The following is a 16,268-nucleotide window of genomic DNA, read 5'->3' on the forward strand; positions in this document are numbered from 1 at the left end:
GGAAAAATGTAGAGGGTTAACAGGGGGTTAAATATGGGCATTTTTACAACAAAAAAATTTTTTAATTTTTTTCGTAAATTATGGCTTCATAAATGACAAAAAGGGCATAACATTGACAAAGGAAAGTAACTGAAAATTTCAATTTTCTGTTAAAAATTGGCAGAAAATTTAAATTTCCCGCCAAAAATTGACTGAAAATTTGGATTTTCTTTCCAAAAATTGACAGAAATTTTGTAAAAAAAAAATTGTGAATTTACAGCCAAAAATTAATTGAAAATTCAAATTTCCCGCAAAAGAATAATGCAATTTTTTTGAAAAAGCACATATTTTTTAGAGCGAAAAAATTATTAAAAATTGAGTAAACGTTTTGAAAAAATAATTTTAACATTTCACAAAAAAATTTGAAAAAAAAAATTTTCTCGATTTTTTAAAAATTCAAAAAAAAGTTTTTTCTTATTTAAACTAACTAACAAAAAAATTTGATTTCTATGCACAATGAGCACATTCAAATCAATAAATTTGAATTGAAAGCTTCTTCTCAAAAAAAACTCACCGGAAGCCCCTAAAAAAGAGGCAATAAATGCCGAGAGAGTGTGAGCTTCGAAAGTTTTTTTTTCGTTTTTTTTCTCAAAATGAAAAATGTGCCATAAATAGACACTCAGAGATAAAAAAAAGAAAAAGAAAAAAGTGTGCTCAACGGAGCAAAAAAACAATGAAAAACTGAAAAATAACGAGAAAATTGAGAGGAAAGTGGGGGGGGGGGGGGGGGGAGAAAAACAACATTTTGCAGGGCTCAATGAGCATTTTTTTTGAAGTGAAAAGTGCGAGAGGATTAGCTGAAAATGATGTAAATATTATTTGGATAAGGTTTTGAAAAAAAAATTTGGAAAAAAAATGGAAAAAAAAAATTTTCGAAATTTTTTTTTATTTTCAAAAATGTTTTTTTTTCAATTTTTTCAATTAGAAGCCCGAAAACTCACCTCTCCGTATTTTTCCACAAAAAGTGAAAAATGAGCAAAAAAGAGCCCGCCGTATGATCGAATATCCGCTGCTCCGCCGCCTAACTTGGCGGAAACTCTTTTTTTCTCAGCTTTTTGGCACAAAATCAGAAAAATGCTCAATTAGTAGCTAATTCATATTTGCATGAAGACCTTCATTTATGTTAAGGACACATACGCATAAATCAAAAAATCAAAAAAAAATTATGGAAATTGAAATTTTTCGAAAAAAAAATACTTTTACACAAATACTGATTTTTTACTCAAAAATTTTGAAAAAAAAAAACCAAAAGAAAAAATCAATAAATTGGAGGAGGGTTCGAAAATACAGAAAAACAATCAATTATGATGACGTCACTGTGATCGGATGACAGTGCGGATGACCTGTTGTTGGCCGGCCTGAAAAAGTGAAGGTTGAGTGGAAAAAAACAGAAAAACTGATTTTTTGGTGGAAAAATGACTGGAAATTTGAATTTCCCGCTAAAATTTAACAGAAAATTTAAATTTCCCGCTAAAAATTAACTGAAAATTTGAATTTCCCGCCGAAAATTGATCTAAAATTTGAATTTCCCGCCGAAAGTTGACTTAAAATTTGAATTAACCGCTAAAAAATTGACTGGAAATGTGAATTTCAGGCAAAAATTCAACTGGAAATTTCAATTTCCCGCCGACAATTGACTGAAATTTTGAATTTCCCGCCAAAAATCGACTGAAAATTTGAATTTCCCGCCGAAAATTGACTGAAAATTTGATTTTCCCGCCGAAAGTTGACTGAAAATATGAATTTCCCAAAAAAAAATTGACTGAAAGTTTCAAGTTCAATTTTTTTTGACAATTCGGGCGAGCAGCCGACATTTCACTGGGTTACCGTTTCCAAGCTAATTTTTTTTGAGCAGCCGACATCTCCCTGGCACTAATTTCAGCCAGTTTCGAACAATTTGCTGAGCAGCCGACAGTTCCCGGGTTTTTACGAATTTGTTAGGTTTTCTAGCTATTTGATTAAAAACTAACCAAGCATTAATGGCCACAAAATGAATGGAACAAAAAAAAAATGGTAAGTAGAGAAATTAGGGTTAAAGAGTGATAGATGTTAAGCCTGAATATGGCCCATGCGTAGGCTATTCACCGCTTGCTGTTGTTGGTCGACCTGCAAAATTTTTGAGATTTTTGGATAGTTCCCATAAATTTTGTGTAATTACCTCTGCAGGATTGTAACGGGTTTCGATTTCGCCGGAAGATTCGACTACTGAAAAATTGTAAAATAAGTTTTAAAAAAATTTCTAGAATTTTTATGTGTATTTGCTAGCACTTTCAGAAATTTTCGGGAATTTTCCTGAATTTTTTAGATTAAAAAAAAAATTTTGGAATAGTCTGGAATCTTTTTTTTTTGAAAATTTTTTTAAAGTTCTAAAAATTTTCTAGAATTTTTCTGAAGTTTTCCATAATTTTCTTAAATTTTAAAAATTGTTTTGGACTTTTAGAGTTTCCGAAAAAAATTTTAAGTTCTCTGAAATTTTCCTAAAATTTTCAGAATTTTTCTAGAACTTTTTCAAAATTTTTAAGAGTTTTTTTAAACTTTCTAGATTTTTCTGACATTTTTTTTTGAAATTGAAAAAAAAAAGATTTTTTCTGGAATTTTTCTGAAATTTTCCGGAATTTTCTTAGATGCTTCAGAAGTTTTCTAGATTTTTTTGCACATTTCCGAAATTTTTCTGGTGTTTTAAAAGTGTTTTTGGGGCTTTCAGAGTCCTAGAATTTTTAGAATTTGACTAGGATTTTTTCAAAAATTTCAGATGTTTTCTAAAATGTTCTAGATTTTTTGGCATTTTTTTTTTGAAATTTTTTTGGAGTATTCTAGGCTCTGAGAGTTACCTAGAAGCTTCAGAAACGATCTAGATTTTTTAAAATTTTCCGAAATTTTTCTGGAATTTAAAGAATTGTTTTGAGACTTTTAGTGTTCTCCGAATTTTTCTAGAATTTCCAGATTTTCTCTAGAATTTTTCTGGAATTTTCTGCAGTTTTCTAAAGCATTCTAGCATTTTTAAAGAATTTTTAGAGGTTCCTAAAAACTTTCTAGATTTTTTCTGAGATTTTAAAATTTTCTGGATGTTTCTAAAAATAATTCTGGAATATTCTAGACTTTTCAGACCAAGAATGTTCAGATTTTTTTAGAATTTTTTCAGAATTTTCTAGAATTATAATATTTCAGAAGAATTAGACTCCTTAAAAAAAAATTTTTTTTCGGAATTTTTAGGATTTTTTTGTCCAAAACTCTCCCGGACTCACCTTGATACTGTGGTGGCGGTGGTGGCCACTGTCTCTCCATTTTCTTCGTTGGAATATGTTTCTGGAGCACCTCCACCTGCTCACGCTCGTGAGCCTCGGCTTCCGGTGGTGGCCACTGGACGACTGGCATGTGTTGGGGTCCTGAGATGGTTCAGGTTAGTTTGGAAAGTTAGATGGGGGACATTCTGTGGACACTGGGACCTTTGCGGGGACATTGAAATTGTTCATTTTCAAAATTTTCAAAAAAAAATTTTTTTTTCTAAAATTTTTTTTTTCTAAAATTTTCCTATCAAAAAATTTTCGGACAAGTTAGGTGGGGACATTCTTGTGACAGCGGGACCTTTGCGGGGACATTGGGACACCGTGCAGAGTGCAGCAGGCGCGGTACCTACCAAAATCGGAAAGTGTTGACTCGTTCTCTGGAGGTGGCCAGACTCGGTTGATTCGGGAAGTTTTTCCCCAGACAGCTTGTTTCAGCACTCCATTTTGGTCCTGAAAGGTACTGTAGGCAGGTAGGTCGGTAGGTAGGCGAGGCTTACCTGTTGAATCCAGGCGGTGTCCTCGTTGGCTTTGACGACAAGTGGGGAGTGTCTGAAAATTATTTTGTATAGGTAGGTAGGTAGGCAGTTCCGTAGGTAGGTAGGTAGGTAGGTAGGTAAAGAGGAAGGCAGGTAAGAGGGCTACCTATCGACTATTTTTCAAAATTTGACGCCGAACCAAGAATTTGCAAAAATTGTTGCTCAGGTTTGTGTAGGTACGCCTTGGGAGGCTTACAGGTAGGTAGGTAGCTAGGTAGGTAGGTAGGTAGAGAGGAAGGCAGGTAAGAGGGCTACCAATCGCCTATTGTTCAAAATTTGGCGCCGAACCAAGAGTTTGCGAAAATTGTTGCTCGGGTTTGTGTATGCTCGCCTTGGGAGGCTTACAGGTAGGCTATAGGTAGGTAGGTAGGTAGGTAGGTAGGTAGGTAGGAAGGCTACCTATTGCCTATTTTTCAAAATTCGGCGCCGAACCAAGATTTTGCAAAAATTGTTGCTCAGGTTTGTGTACGTACACCTTGGGGGGCTTACAGGTAGGTAGGTAGGTAGGTAGGTAGGTAGGTAGAGAGGAAGGCAGGTAAGAGGGCTACCAATCGCCTATTGTTCAAAAATTGGCGCCGAATCAAGAGTTTGCGAAAATTGTTGCTCGGGTTTGTGTATGCTCGCCTTGGGAGGCTTACATGTAGGATATAGGTAGGTATGTAGGTAGGTAGGTAGGTAGGTAGGTAGGTAGGTAGGTAGGTAGGTAGGTAGGTAGGTAGGTAGGTAGGTAGGTAGGTAGGTAGGTAGGTAGGTAGGTAGGAAGGCTACCTATCGCCTATTTTTCAAAATTCGGCGCCGAACCAATATTTTGCAAAAATTGTTGCTCAGGTTTGTGTAGGTACACCTTGGAGGGCTTACAGGTAGGTAGGTAGGTAGGTAGGTAGCAAGGCTACCTATCGCCTATTTTTCAAAATTCGGCGCCGAACCAAGATTTTGCGAAAATTGTTGCTTGGGTTTGTGTATGCTCGCCTTGGGAGGCTTACAGGTAGGCTATAGGTAGGTAGGTAGGTAGGTAGGTAGGTAGGTAGAAAGGCTACCTATCGCCTATTTTTCAAAATTCGGCGCCCAACCAAGATTTTGCAAAAATTGTTGCTCAGGTTTGTGTAGGTACACTTTGGGGGGCTTACAGGTAGGTAGGTAGGTAGGTAGGTAGGTAGGTAGAGAGGAAGGCAGGTAAGAGGGCTACCAATCGCCTATTGTTCAAAATTTGGCGCCGAATCAAGAGTTTGCAAACATTGTTGCTCGGGTTTGTGTATGCACGCCTTGGGAGGTTTACAGGTAGGCTATAGGTAGGTAGGTAGGTAGGTAGGTAGGTAGGTAGGTAGGTGGGTAGGTAGGTAGGTACTCACCCATCCTTAACAAGCTCATCCTGCGGTGGTGGCCACACTGCCGACATACGAGCCGGCTTATAAATGCTCCGTTGCAGCTCATTTTGCTCATTGTTCACCGGAACCCAGTCCTGGGTCTTCGTCTTTGGTACGGCTCCGATTTCATATTTCGGCTCTTCGGGGAACTCATTCCATTGGACTTTGTGATAGGAAGCCGGCTGGGCCACAATTGTGCGCTGGAATTTTTTTTGTTGAGAATTTTCTCCTGGAAAATTTTTTAGGTGAAGCTCACCTGAATCTCCTTCTCGCTGAGCTCTGGAATTGAGATTTTTCCGACCTGTGGGAGCTGGATTTCTGCTGGAACACGGCGCTGAGTCTGCCAGCAGGCGTCGTCCTAAAAATTTTTTTTTAATTTTTTTTTCAAAAATTTAAAAATATTTTTTCCAATTTTCCGCCTCAATTTACCATTGGCTGATGGGATTTTCTGTTGAAATCCGCTGTATTGACAAACGGAGCCTGTTGATGAGCCAACATTTTGACTGGAAAAAGAGCACAAAAATTTTCAGAAATTTTGGAGCAAAAAGAAGTGACGGAGCAGCAAAAAAAAAGGAGAAGAAGGAAAATCCAGGAAAGAGAAAAAACAAATAAATTTCGGTGTGGGAATGTCATAAATTTTCAAGTAAGACGGTGGGAAAGGGCAACACACACTTTTTTTTGGAGAACGATTTTTGGTTTAGCTTTTAAAAAATTTAGGAATTTTCTTTAAAAAAAGCTGAAAATTCAGTAAAAACTCTAAAAATTTATCTGGAATTTCCTAGAATTTTCTAGAAATTTCTGAATTTTCTAGAAATTTCTGAATTTTCTAGAAATTCTCTGAATTTTGCTAAAAAGATTCTGAATTTTTCTGAAAAAATTTCAGAAGTTTTCTAACAATTTTTGAGCCTTCCTAAAATTTTCTGATTTTTTCTGAAACTTATATAAATTTTCTGGAATTTTCTGGAATTTTCTGGAATTTTCTGAAATTTTCTGGAATTTTCTGAAATTTTCAAAAATTTCCTAAAATTTTCTGGAATGTTCTAGAAATTCTCAGACATTTTCTAAAATTTTCTGGAACTTTCTGCATTATTCTGAATTTTTCTAGAACTTTCTGGAATTTTCTGGAATTTTTTGGATTTTTTAGAAATTTTATAACATTTTCTAGAATTTTCAGAAATTTTCTAAAATTTTCTGGAATGTTCTAGAAATTCTCAGACATTTTCTAAAATTTTCTGGAACTTTCTGCATTATTCTGAATTTTTCTGGAATTTCCTGGAGTTTTCTGGAAATTTGTGGATTTTTTAGAAATTTTATAACATTTTCTGGAATTTTCAGAAATTTTCTAAAATTTTCTGGAATGTTCTAGAAATTCTCAGACATTTTCTAAAATTTTCTGGAACTTTCTGCATTATTCTGAATTTTTCTGGAATTTCCTGGAGTTTTCTGGAAATTTGTGGATTTTTTAGAAATTTTATAACATTTTCTGGAATTTACTGAATTTTTCTGGAACTTTTTAAATGTTTCTAAATATTTCTGAATTTTTCTAAAAGTTTTCTAAACAAAAAAATTTTTGAGCCTTCTCAGGGTTTTCTGAATTAAAAAAAAAAAGTTCAACCTTCCTAAAATTTTCTGAACTTTATTTCAATTTTTCATAAATTGTTGAAAATTGTCAAATTTATTTTTACTACATTTTCAAACTTTCCGGCAGAATTATCACACGTGGTGTCAGGCTGCCCCATCACGGTTTGATCTACAAAAAATGCGGGAATTTTTTGCCCAAAAATATGTGACGTCAGAATGTTCTTAACCATACGAAATCAGTTCAGAACTCTGCGTCTCAACTCTCCCGCATTTTTTGTAGATCTACGTAGATCAACTCGAAATGAGGCTCTCTGACACCACGTGTTGACAGAATTTTCGTAAGTTTTCTGAAAATTCCCAAATCATTTTTTGAAACGGGTAGATTTTTTTAAAATTCCTACAAAACAATTTTCATACACAATTTTTCGAAATATAAAAAAAAAGTGGATCAGGAAATAAAAGTGATCTCGAAAAATTGAGAAAATAGGTAGCAAATTGAGCAGATGGCACACACATTGTTTTTGTTGCTCCGTGAGCCCCCCCCCCCCCCCCCCCCCCGACCGCCCCCAATTTCCAGTTGGTCCCCCCCTGCAGCGCTCCACTTTTCACACAATATATCGGAGGAACAGGAAACGGGGTGTAAAATTGACGAAAAATGGGCCAATTTTTGTTGGTTTTTTCTCCGTGATGCCTGCTAGTTTGATTGACGTCCTTTTTTTTTGGTAGGGGAGAGGGGGGGGGAGAAGCTCGAAATAAATTTTTTGAGGGGAAAATGTTTAATTTCCGGTCAAAATGTGATGGTTTTTGAGGTTTTTGAGAGGAAAATGTGGTTGAAAAGTAATATTCTAGTTTAACTGTGTGAAAAAAAAGTTGGCAAAAAATGTTAAATTTTTCGAAAAAAAAAATTTTGGAAATTTTTTTTGAATTTTTTTTTTAAATAAACAAAAATAATTCAAGTTTTTTGAAAAGATTTTCTTATTAGATTTATTTCCTTTTACAATAAAATCACCAAAACACTACCAAAATTTGAATAATGACGTCACTTTTATGTGAAAAGCCGGGAGAGAAGCTCGATATCCATTTTTTGGAAGAAAATGTTCATTTTCCGGTCGAAATTTGATATAGTTAAAATACAAATTTTTTTTTCGCACATTGTAAATGTGCGAAAAATAAAAGTAGAAAAAAATTGTTTTTTTTTTGGAAAATTTTGAAAAAAATTTCCAGACAAAAAAATTTTGGAAATTTTTTTTTTCAAATTTTCTGTTTTTTTTTCCTAATTTTCCAAATTTTTAACACTTTCAAATTAGCAAAAATTAGTGATTTTTTTCTGTTAATACTGACAAAATTAATCGAGCAACAGAAAAAGTGACGTCACTTTTAAGAGCCGAGCCGAAGGTGAAGCTCAAAATAAAAAGTTTAGGTGAAAAAGTATAATTTCCGGTGGGTTTTTGTTATTTTTGAAATAGTTTTAAATTGGAAAAACAGAAAACAATAGAGGTTACAAATAAATAAAGTTAAAAAACAAATTTAAGTTTTGAAAAAAAAAATTAAAATTTTTTCGAAAATTTTTTTGTCAATTTTTTAAATTTTCAAAATTAAATTTCTGACTTTAAAATTCTAAAACTAAGCATCACAACTTTTCATTGACGTCTTTAGGGTGTGGTCGCTCAATTTTTGTATTTTTCTTAAATTTGAAGGCGCTATAAAGAAAATTTGGATCTAGAGCCAAGTCATGGGATTGAAAAAAAAAATTTTTTTTTCAAATTTAATTCAAATTGGAGCAAATTTATAGGAAAAAAGTGAAAAATCTCAATCTTCAACAAATTTTCAGCAAACTTTAAAAAAAATTGGCTGAAAATCTGAAAATCTCAAGCAGAATAATACAAACAGCTGTTCGTCAAAAAAAAAAAAGAACAAAATATATATGTTTTGTTTACTTCACAGATTGCAATTTTATCCTTCACAATCTCATGGAGCACCACCAACTGGCTCACGGAGCAGCTCACATAAAATGTGTAAAAATCGAAGAATTTCCACTGGTGTCAGGGGACAAAATGGCGTTGAGTCAGAAGTTTTGATGAAAATTAGAGATGATTTTGAATCACAAAGTGATGTTAAAGCACAAAAAATAGTTCGATTTTGTGGTTTTTTGAGTCCAAAAATTAAAGAGCTCAGCTGAGCTACGGGTGAGCATTTTTGATTATTTTTTATTCAAATTATTAAACTTTATCCGACGCTGATAATTTTCGTAGTTGAAATTTTTTTGATATCTCATGCCGTTTAGGAGATATTTGCGTTTAAAGTTTAAGGAGTAAGAGAGTGTGGGAGGGGGAGAGACCCAGGCGGCGAGTGTGTCTGCGTCTCCCCTCCCCTTCACTTTCTAGCCATGGAAACTTTGGAGGGTTGTATCTCTGCAACGGGAAGAGATATCAAAAAGTTGTAAACTGGCAAAATGTGGAGAATTTTAAGCTCTACAACTTTTCAGTTGTTATAAAACTTGTAACTATATTTTCCGCCGAGATAAATGCCTTAAAACTTGACAAAGTGCCTGAGTCTCTTTTTTTCCAACCTTTCTACTCAAAATCGTTGCATTTCTGCTACTTTTTTAAATTTTGAAACAATATTCAACATTACTTATATTTAAAAAAAATAAGTTTAAAAAACACTGTTCTAACAAAAAAAATAGTCACAAACCGCCAAAATCACAGCCTTGGGGCCATGCTCGACTTGTTGCATACTGTTGACGGGTTGCTCGCGGAGCTCGGAATCAGCTACCCATCGTTTGGCTCCTTCCAACTGTTGTCCCTTTTGTACAGCCTTCAAAATTTAGTGATAAGGGTGATATGAGAGATTTAGAGATTTAGAGAAACTGAGAAAAACGAACTGTTTGCTGAGCTATCGAAAATCGGAAATCCGCCCCCAATTTTTCTATCTTGACACTTTTTGCTACTGATTACTCACTAATCGCTCAGTTTTTTCTAGGTTTGAGCCTAAGCGTTAACCTAAGCCTAAGCCTAAGCCTAAGCCAAAGCCTAATCGTAAGCCTAAGCTCAATCGTAAAGATAACGCTCGCCACTGACGTCAAGCCTAAACCTGAGCCTAAGCTTAGCCAAAGCCTGAGCCTTAGCCTAAGACTAAGCCTAAGCATGTGCCTAAGCCTGAGCCTAAGCCTAAGCCTAAGCCAAAGCCTAATCGTAAGCCTAAGCTCATTCGTAAACCATCTCAATCGTAAAGCTAACGCTCGCCACTGAAGTCAAGCCTAAACCTGAGCCTGAGCTTAGCCAAAGCCTGAGCCTAAGCCTAAGCCTAAGCCTAAGCTTAAGCCCAAGCCTAAGCCTAAGCCCAACTCTAAGCCTGAACCTAACTCAAAACGCCTACCTGTTTATCCTTCTGCTCTTCAGGCTTCTCCACAAACTTCTGGGCTAGTTGCTCGGCTTGAATCTGTGGTTTTCGGGCCATAATTGGTGACATAGCCTGGTGACCGCCAACTGCAAGCTCTTGCTCTTGGACCTGAAATTTTCAAAGCTTAATTGTATAAAACAGTGCTCTGAAAATGAATCAGAAAATCAATAGAAAAAGATATTGGACGATGGGGGGGGGGGGGGGGGGGAAGAAGCTCCGCCAATATCATATATACTTCACAACACTTGAGAGATGGGGCTCTTTTGCCGCGGAGCACACACACACACAGAGACAATAAGAAAATATTGCGAAAAAGTATCCGTTTTTTTTTGTGAAGAAAAACAAACAAAATTTGCTAATTGGTAGGGAAAGTGGGGAGAAAGTTTGACGAAAGTTTAGCGGAAGTTTGATAAATTTTTGATTTTTAAAATCAGTAAAAGCTGCCAAAATTTTGCCGAAAATTAGAGAAGTTTAAGAAAAACTTGGCGAAAACTAGAAAAAGTTAAGCGAAAGCTCTAGAAATTTCGAGAAAAATTCAAGAAAGTTGCACAAAAATGCCTCCCTACCTGCACAGTCTGTCTGAGAGCAGTTTTTCCTGTTGGCGGAGCAACTGCTGTGGCCTGTTTCGGTTGCTCAGGCTGTGGGCCTTGAATTTGATTTTTTCCAGGCGTTCTGCTCCATTTTGGTCCGGTTGCTGCATGAATTTCTTGTTGAGCCGGCTGAGCCTGTGCGATGGCTCCAGACTTTTGTGGTACTGTTGATTGTGCTGGCTGGGCTTGAGCCTGAACTGGAACCTCGGTTTTCTTTTGGGCCGCAGCTTGCTGAGCTTGTTGAGCCTTCTTCTGGGCGTCTTCCTGTGCTTTTTTCTGGGCTTGGGTTTGAGCCTGAGCCTGAGCTTGCTGGGCCTGTTGGGCCTTCTTCTGGGCTTCTTCTTGTGCTTTCTTTTGAGACAAAGCCTGCTGCTGAGCCTGAGCTTGAGCCTGGGCTTGCTGAGCCTTCTTCTGGGCCTCTTCTTGTGCCTTTTTCTGGGCTTGAGCCTGAGCCTGAGCCTGGGCCTGAGCTTGAGCCTGAGCTTGCTGAGCCTTCTTCAAAGCCTCCTCTTGGGCCTTTTTCTGCGCTTCCTGTGCCTTCTGCAAAGCCTCCTGCTGAGCCTTCTGCTGAGCCTGAGCCTGTGCCTGTGCCTGTTGTTGTGCTGCCTGAGCCTTCTTCAAGGCCTCCTCCTGGGCTTTCTTCTGAGCCTCCTGGGCTCTTTGCAAGGCTTCCTGCTGGGCTTTTTTAGCCTGATCCTGTGCGGCTTGATTCACCTGAGCCTGGTTTTGGGCCTGGGCAACACGGGCCGCAGCGGCCTGGAGAGCGGCAGCCTGCTGGGCTTTGGCAAGCTGCTGGGCCTCGAGCATCTTCTGGTGCTGCTCGAGGGCTTTTTTCTCGGCGTCTGTTTTCTCTTGTGAGGAGGTTTGTTGGACCACTACTTCGTTGACTGGAAATTTTTTAGGTAGGTTTTTTTGCGTAGGCGGGAGGTACCTACCTTGTCTCTGACCGGCCATATTCCCGATTTGGCTCAGTACCTGCTGCTGAGCCTGCTGTGGAGTCTGAGCTACACGGATCCCGAACGACTTTCTGCGAGTTGTGACAACGATCTGAAAATTTGCAGATTTTTGTTTTTTTTTCAGTTTTCAAGAGGCTAACCTCTCCGTCAGACTCCTCCTCGGACGACGTGCCATCGTGACGGTCGACTCCTGAAGAAGTTTCTTGTTGGGTAGTAGTAGTAGTAGTAGAAGTAGGCCGTTTCTTCAGGGTTACCACAATTACTGAGAGGAAATATTAATTGGGTTAGTAGGAGTAAAGGGATCATACGCAGAATTTTGTGCTGATCATTTTGTCAGTTGAAAGTTTTTCGATAGCTCTAACCGTTCAGGAGATACAGGTGTTTGAAGCTAGTGGGGGAGAGAGTGTGGGGGGAGGGGAGACGCAGAGCGTGCCTGCGTCTCCCCTCCTCCCTCGCTCTCTCGCCGCGCTTGCTTCAAACGCCTGAATCTCCGCAGTGGGTGGAGATATCAAAACGGTTTCAACTGATGAAATACTTGAAATTTTAAGCTTTACAATTTGTCTGTTAAAAATTTATTGAAAAAACATGAGGGAAACTCAAAAATTGTGAGTAAAATCGAAAAAAAAAAACAATTGAACTTACCAGTTTCAGGCATTTTTTATGGGGTATTGGTCTGAGGTGAACCCTGAAAGATAGATTTAACTTGATAAATTTGGGAGAAGTTCGAATTAATTAGAGACAATTTATAAAAAAGTTTTAGTAAACAATTGAGTGAAAATTGAAATTTACCACCGCATTTTGGCTGAAAATGTAGATTTCTCAAAAAAAAATTATGCGAAAATTTGAACTTTACAACGGAAAATGATAGAAAATTTGAATTTTCCACTAAAAATTAACGGAACATTTGAACTTCCCGCAAAAAATTCCACTAAAGAACTTGAATTTCACGCCGAAAATTGTCTTAAAAATTTGAATTTCTCAATAAAAATTGACTGAAAATTTGAATTTCCCATTAAAAATTTACCGAAAATTCGTTTTTTTTTAATTTCCCCCAAATTTTGGCTGTTAATCCAAAAATTCCGGAATTTTTTAAAAAAACAATTCAAATTTTCAGTCATTCTTTAGTGCGGGAATATAAAAATTTTCAGCCAATTTTTGGCGGGAAATTCAAATTAAAAACTAAAATATAATTTTAAAAAATCTTTAAAAATTTCAAAAAATTATCATAGATCCTCTGAGCGGCTCCTCGTGTGTCAAAACGAGAAAATGTTTTGTTTGTCGGTGAGATAAAGCTCCCAGGCGCCCCCCCGTTGAGTCAGTTGTTTCTTATGGTTTTTGGGTTGCTCCGTGAGCCCGTCGAGAGAGAGAGAGAGAGGTGATCAACAGCCGAGTGCTCAGACACCCCCTCAAATGCAGAAAAAAAGAGGCCCCGGGGAGCGGGAGTGAGCTGGGACAACAAATCAGGTGTGATCTGATCAAAGAGGAGAAAAGCCTATTGGTTTCTAAATAGACCTGTCAGGGGTAGTAAGTTTGTTGAGCAAATTTTGAAGAGTTTTGAGCAAAAAAGTTGTAGAGTTGAAAATTTGAAATGAGCAAGCCGAGAGCTTTCAGAAAAGTATAATCATGTGCAGGTTTTGGAAATTTTGAAATTTTGTTAGATTTTTTGGGTCCCACCACGAAAACTGCCAGGGTTACTGTACTCGCTGGTGCAATTTTATTTTTCCAAAATAATTTGAGCGGTTTCCTAATTTTTGAGCAAGAACGCAATCGAAATTATCAAAAACTCGCTGAGATATCGATTTTCGAAAATTTTCGAAAATTTCAGAAATATTAAATGTTTGAAATTACAGAGCCGGAGTGGTGAGACCTTTGAAACTGAAAATTTGAATTTAGCTCATTTTCAGCTTTCAAAAAAGTATAATCATTGCTTGGTTCTGAGGATTTGATAAATTTGGTAGAATGTCGGGTCCTGCCACGAAAACCTCTTGGGTTACTGTACTCATTGGTGCAATTTTATTTTTCCAAAATAATTCGAGCAGTTTCCTAATTTTTGAGCCCAAAATCAAGCGAAAATATCAAAAATTCGCTGAGATCTCGATTTTCGAAAAGTTTCGACTTTTTCAGGAATATTAAAACGTCGAAGTTACAGTATCCAGAGTGTTAAGACCTCTGAAATGTAAAAGTTTGAGGTAGCCTCACTTTTTAGCTTTGATTTAAGTATGATCATGACTAGGTTATGTACATTTTGAAATTTTTTAAAATTTTCGGTCACACCACGAAAACCTCCAAGGTTACTGTTCCTAGTACGGTTTTTTTCTTTGAATACATTTTTCTTTGATAATTTGAAATATTTATTAACTTTTACAATCAAAGGCGAATGAAAAACTCAAAAATTCACAGAAATAAAGATTTTCGAAAAATTTCGTTTCAGAAAAAAAATGTCTTGCGCCTTTAAGTTTCAACTTTTCGTAATGGGACCCAAAATTCCCAAATTTTTATAACCTGGTCATGATTATAGACATGTGAAAGCCAAAAATGAGCTGACTATGAAAATTCAAAAATTTTAAGTTTTCGGAAAAAAACTTTCAAATTATACCTTAACATAAGTTTTGGAAATTTCGAAAAATTTCGAAAATCGATATTTTCTTGATTTTAATATTATATAATTCCAAAAATAAGTAGAAATACCTGAAAATGTGAATTTTATTGGAAAAAAAATTGAAAATCAAAAATTAAAACATTCATAAAGTTCCATAACATCGCCGACGAGCTCATGGAGCATCATTTCCGAGCCGCAATGCTCGACAATCTCTAATTTTATGCAATCGCGGTACATTTCGAACATCTGGCACATCTCGAAATTCTCGACCTCTTCAGTGCTCAGCAGCGGGCGGAGGCACGGAGCAAATCCTAGGTAGAAGCGGGTTTGGAGCTGAAAATTTTTGGTTTTTGAAGATTTTTGGATTTTAATAAGAAAAATCATAATCAGTGAACTGAGAGCTTTCAGAAAAGTATAATCATGAGTAGGTTTTGATAATTTAGAAATTTCGTCGAATTTTGAATTTTGGGTCTCACCACGAAAATGCTAAACCTTCCATAATTTAGCCAGTTTTACAGAAAAACTCAACTACTTGCATATTTACGGATTAACAACTTTTAGAGTTTTCAGAAAAATATGATCATGACTAGGTTCTAATAAAATTTAGGGTCCCGCCACGAAAACCTCTTGGGTTACTGTACCTAGTACCGTTTTTTTTCTTCGAATACATTTTTCTTTGATAATTCAAAATATTTCTTAGCTTTTGCAACCAAAAGCGAATGAAAAACTCAAAAATTCACTGAAATACCGATTTTCGAAATATTTCGTTTCAAAAAATCGTCTATGCTCCTTTAAATTTGAACTTTTCGTAATGGGACCCAAAATTTCAAATTTTGTGTAACGTAGTCATGATTATATTCAAATGAAAGCTGAGAATGAGCTGAATTTGAAAATTTAAAAATTCTGAGTTTTCGAAGAAAATTTTTTTAAATAAAATTAAATAAAATACCTACCTTTTTCAAACAAGTATTGTATTTTACAGCTGCCATATTAAAAACTTTACACGACCTCTTGACGAATTTGAACTCTAAACTAATTGTCTTGCATTTTATCGGCTCCACGCACTCCTGAAATTTTCCTGAAGCTTGTGGAAATGTTTTTTCTGCTCACCAAAGCTTGATCGCAAGTCTCTGAAATATTTTGGAACCTATCTGGATTGGCGTATCCGGGTTGTAATTCTTCTAGCTCCACAGAGAGTTTATTGATTTTCTGAAAAAAAAACATTTTTCGGGTCCCGACTGGAAAATAACCTGGATTTTTTTAGAAATCTAAGATTTTATACAACATCTCAAAAAAAATGTTTTTTTGAAAAATGTTGCTTTTTTCCAAAGTTTATGAAAAAGCCTGATCCTATGCCAAAGCCTAAGCCTGAGCATAAGCCTGAGCCTAAGGCTAATCCTAGGTCCAAGCCTAAACCTAAGACTAATCCTAAGGCTGAGCCCAAGCCTGGAAATTATCTGAAAAATTTGAATTTCAAATTAAAAAATACCGGCGCACACTTGACTCCCCGTATCTGGTCCATTTTTGAGCACCCAGTGACAACGTGCTCCGTTTGGCTCGCCAGGACTACTGTAGTCATGTAGACAAGGCCCATAATGAATACTAGAAGAGACATGCAGATGCACATGGCGCAAGTTATGCCCAAAACCATATTCGACCATTTTTCACGCATTTCTGGAAATTTTTTTTTTTTTGAAATTTGAAAAAAAAAATTTTGAAAAAAATTTTTTTTTTAACTTTTTGAAACTTTAAAAACATTTTTAAAAAGTTATTTTAAAACCTCAAAAATATAACTTTTGTTGTAAAAAAATGTAGAAATGTCTAGTTTCTGAAAAGAAAATGCAGAAAATGTGATATGGGTGAGCTATGCCCTCTCTATCCCAGAGCAATTATAATTTCTCATTGAAATTCGAA

General features: G+C 36.2%; 2 protein-coding genes and 1 non-coding gene across 7 annotated transcripts; 1 reads left to right on the plus strand and 2 right to left on the minus strand.

Moving 5' to 3' along the window:
* Nucleotides 1-1,121: 1,121 nt before the first annotated feature.
* On the minus strand, nucleotides 1,122-12,442 carry Y43F8B.1 (the record flags this gene model as incomplete). Of its 5 annotated transcripts, none has more annotated exons than NM_001392702.1 (14): nucleotides 1,126-1,397; nucleotides 2,125-2,145; nucleotides 2,198-2,244; nucleotides 3,285-3,425; nucleotides 3,677-3,776; nucleotides 3,824-3,875; nucleotides 5,212-5,426; nucleotides 5,483-5,584; nucleotides 9,502-9,624; nucleotides 10,186-10,317; nucleotides 10,776-11,686; nucleotides 11,735-11,846; nucleotides 11,896-11,945; nucleotides 12,398-12,436. In NM_001392702.1, 10 exons carry the CDS (start codon nucleotides 10,276-10,278, stop codon nucleotides 1,353-1,355), a joined length of 939 nt encoding a protein of 312 aa, NP_001379316.1. The 5 variants fall into 5 exon arrangements, with proteins under 5 accessions (NP_001041192.1, NP_001379316.1, NP_001359518.1 ...); NM_001380874.1 differs by having other exon boundaries at nucleotides 1,353-1,397; nucleotides 12,398-12,442; NM_001269950.3 differs by having other exon boundaries at nucleotides 1,353-1,397; nucleotides 11,896-12,017; nucleotides 12,398-12,410.
* On the plus strand, nucleotides 5,988-6,205 carry Y43F8B.27. Its single transcript, NR_070240.1, has one exon. It is a non-coding gene; the product is annotated as an Unclassified non-coding RNA Y43F8B.27 (non-coding RNA).
* A 1,998-nt stretch (nucleotides 12,443-14,440) lies between the features above and the next one.
* Y43F8B.20 (T20D4.11-like domain-containing protein) lies at nucleotides 14,441-16,031 on the minus strand. The gene is made up of 4 exons (NM_001136445.3): nucleotides 15,844-16,031; nucleotides 15,465-15,563; nucleotides 15,308-15,421; nucleotides 14,441-14,687 (listed from the first exon to the last, which is right to left on the minus strand). The coding sequence occupies exons 1-4, from the start codon at nucleotides 16,024-16,026 to the stop codon at nucleotides 14,481-14,483; spliced, it is 603 nt and encodes a 200-aa protein (NP_001129917.1). The 5' UTR covers nucleotides 16,027-16,031; the 3' UTR covers nucleotides 14,441-14,480.
* Between the last annotated feature and the right edge of the window lie 237 nt (nucleotides 16,032-16,268).

This window comes from Caenorhabditis elegans, chromosome V (genome assembly GCF_000002985.6).
Source record: "Caenorhabditis elegans chromosome V".
Taxonomy (NCBI): Eukaryota; Metazoa; Nematoda; class Chromadorea; order Rhabditida; family Rhabditidae; genus Caenorhabditis; species Caenorhabditis elegans.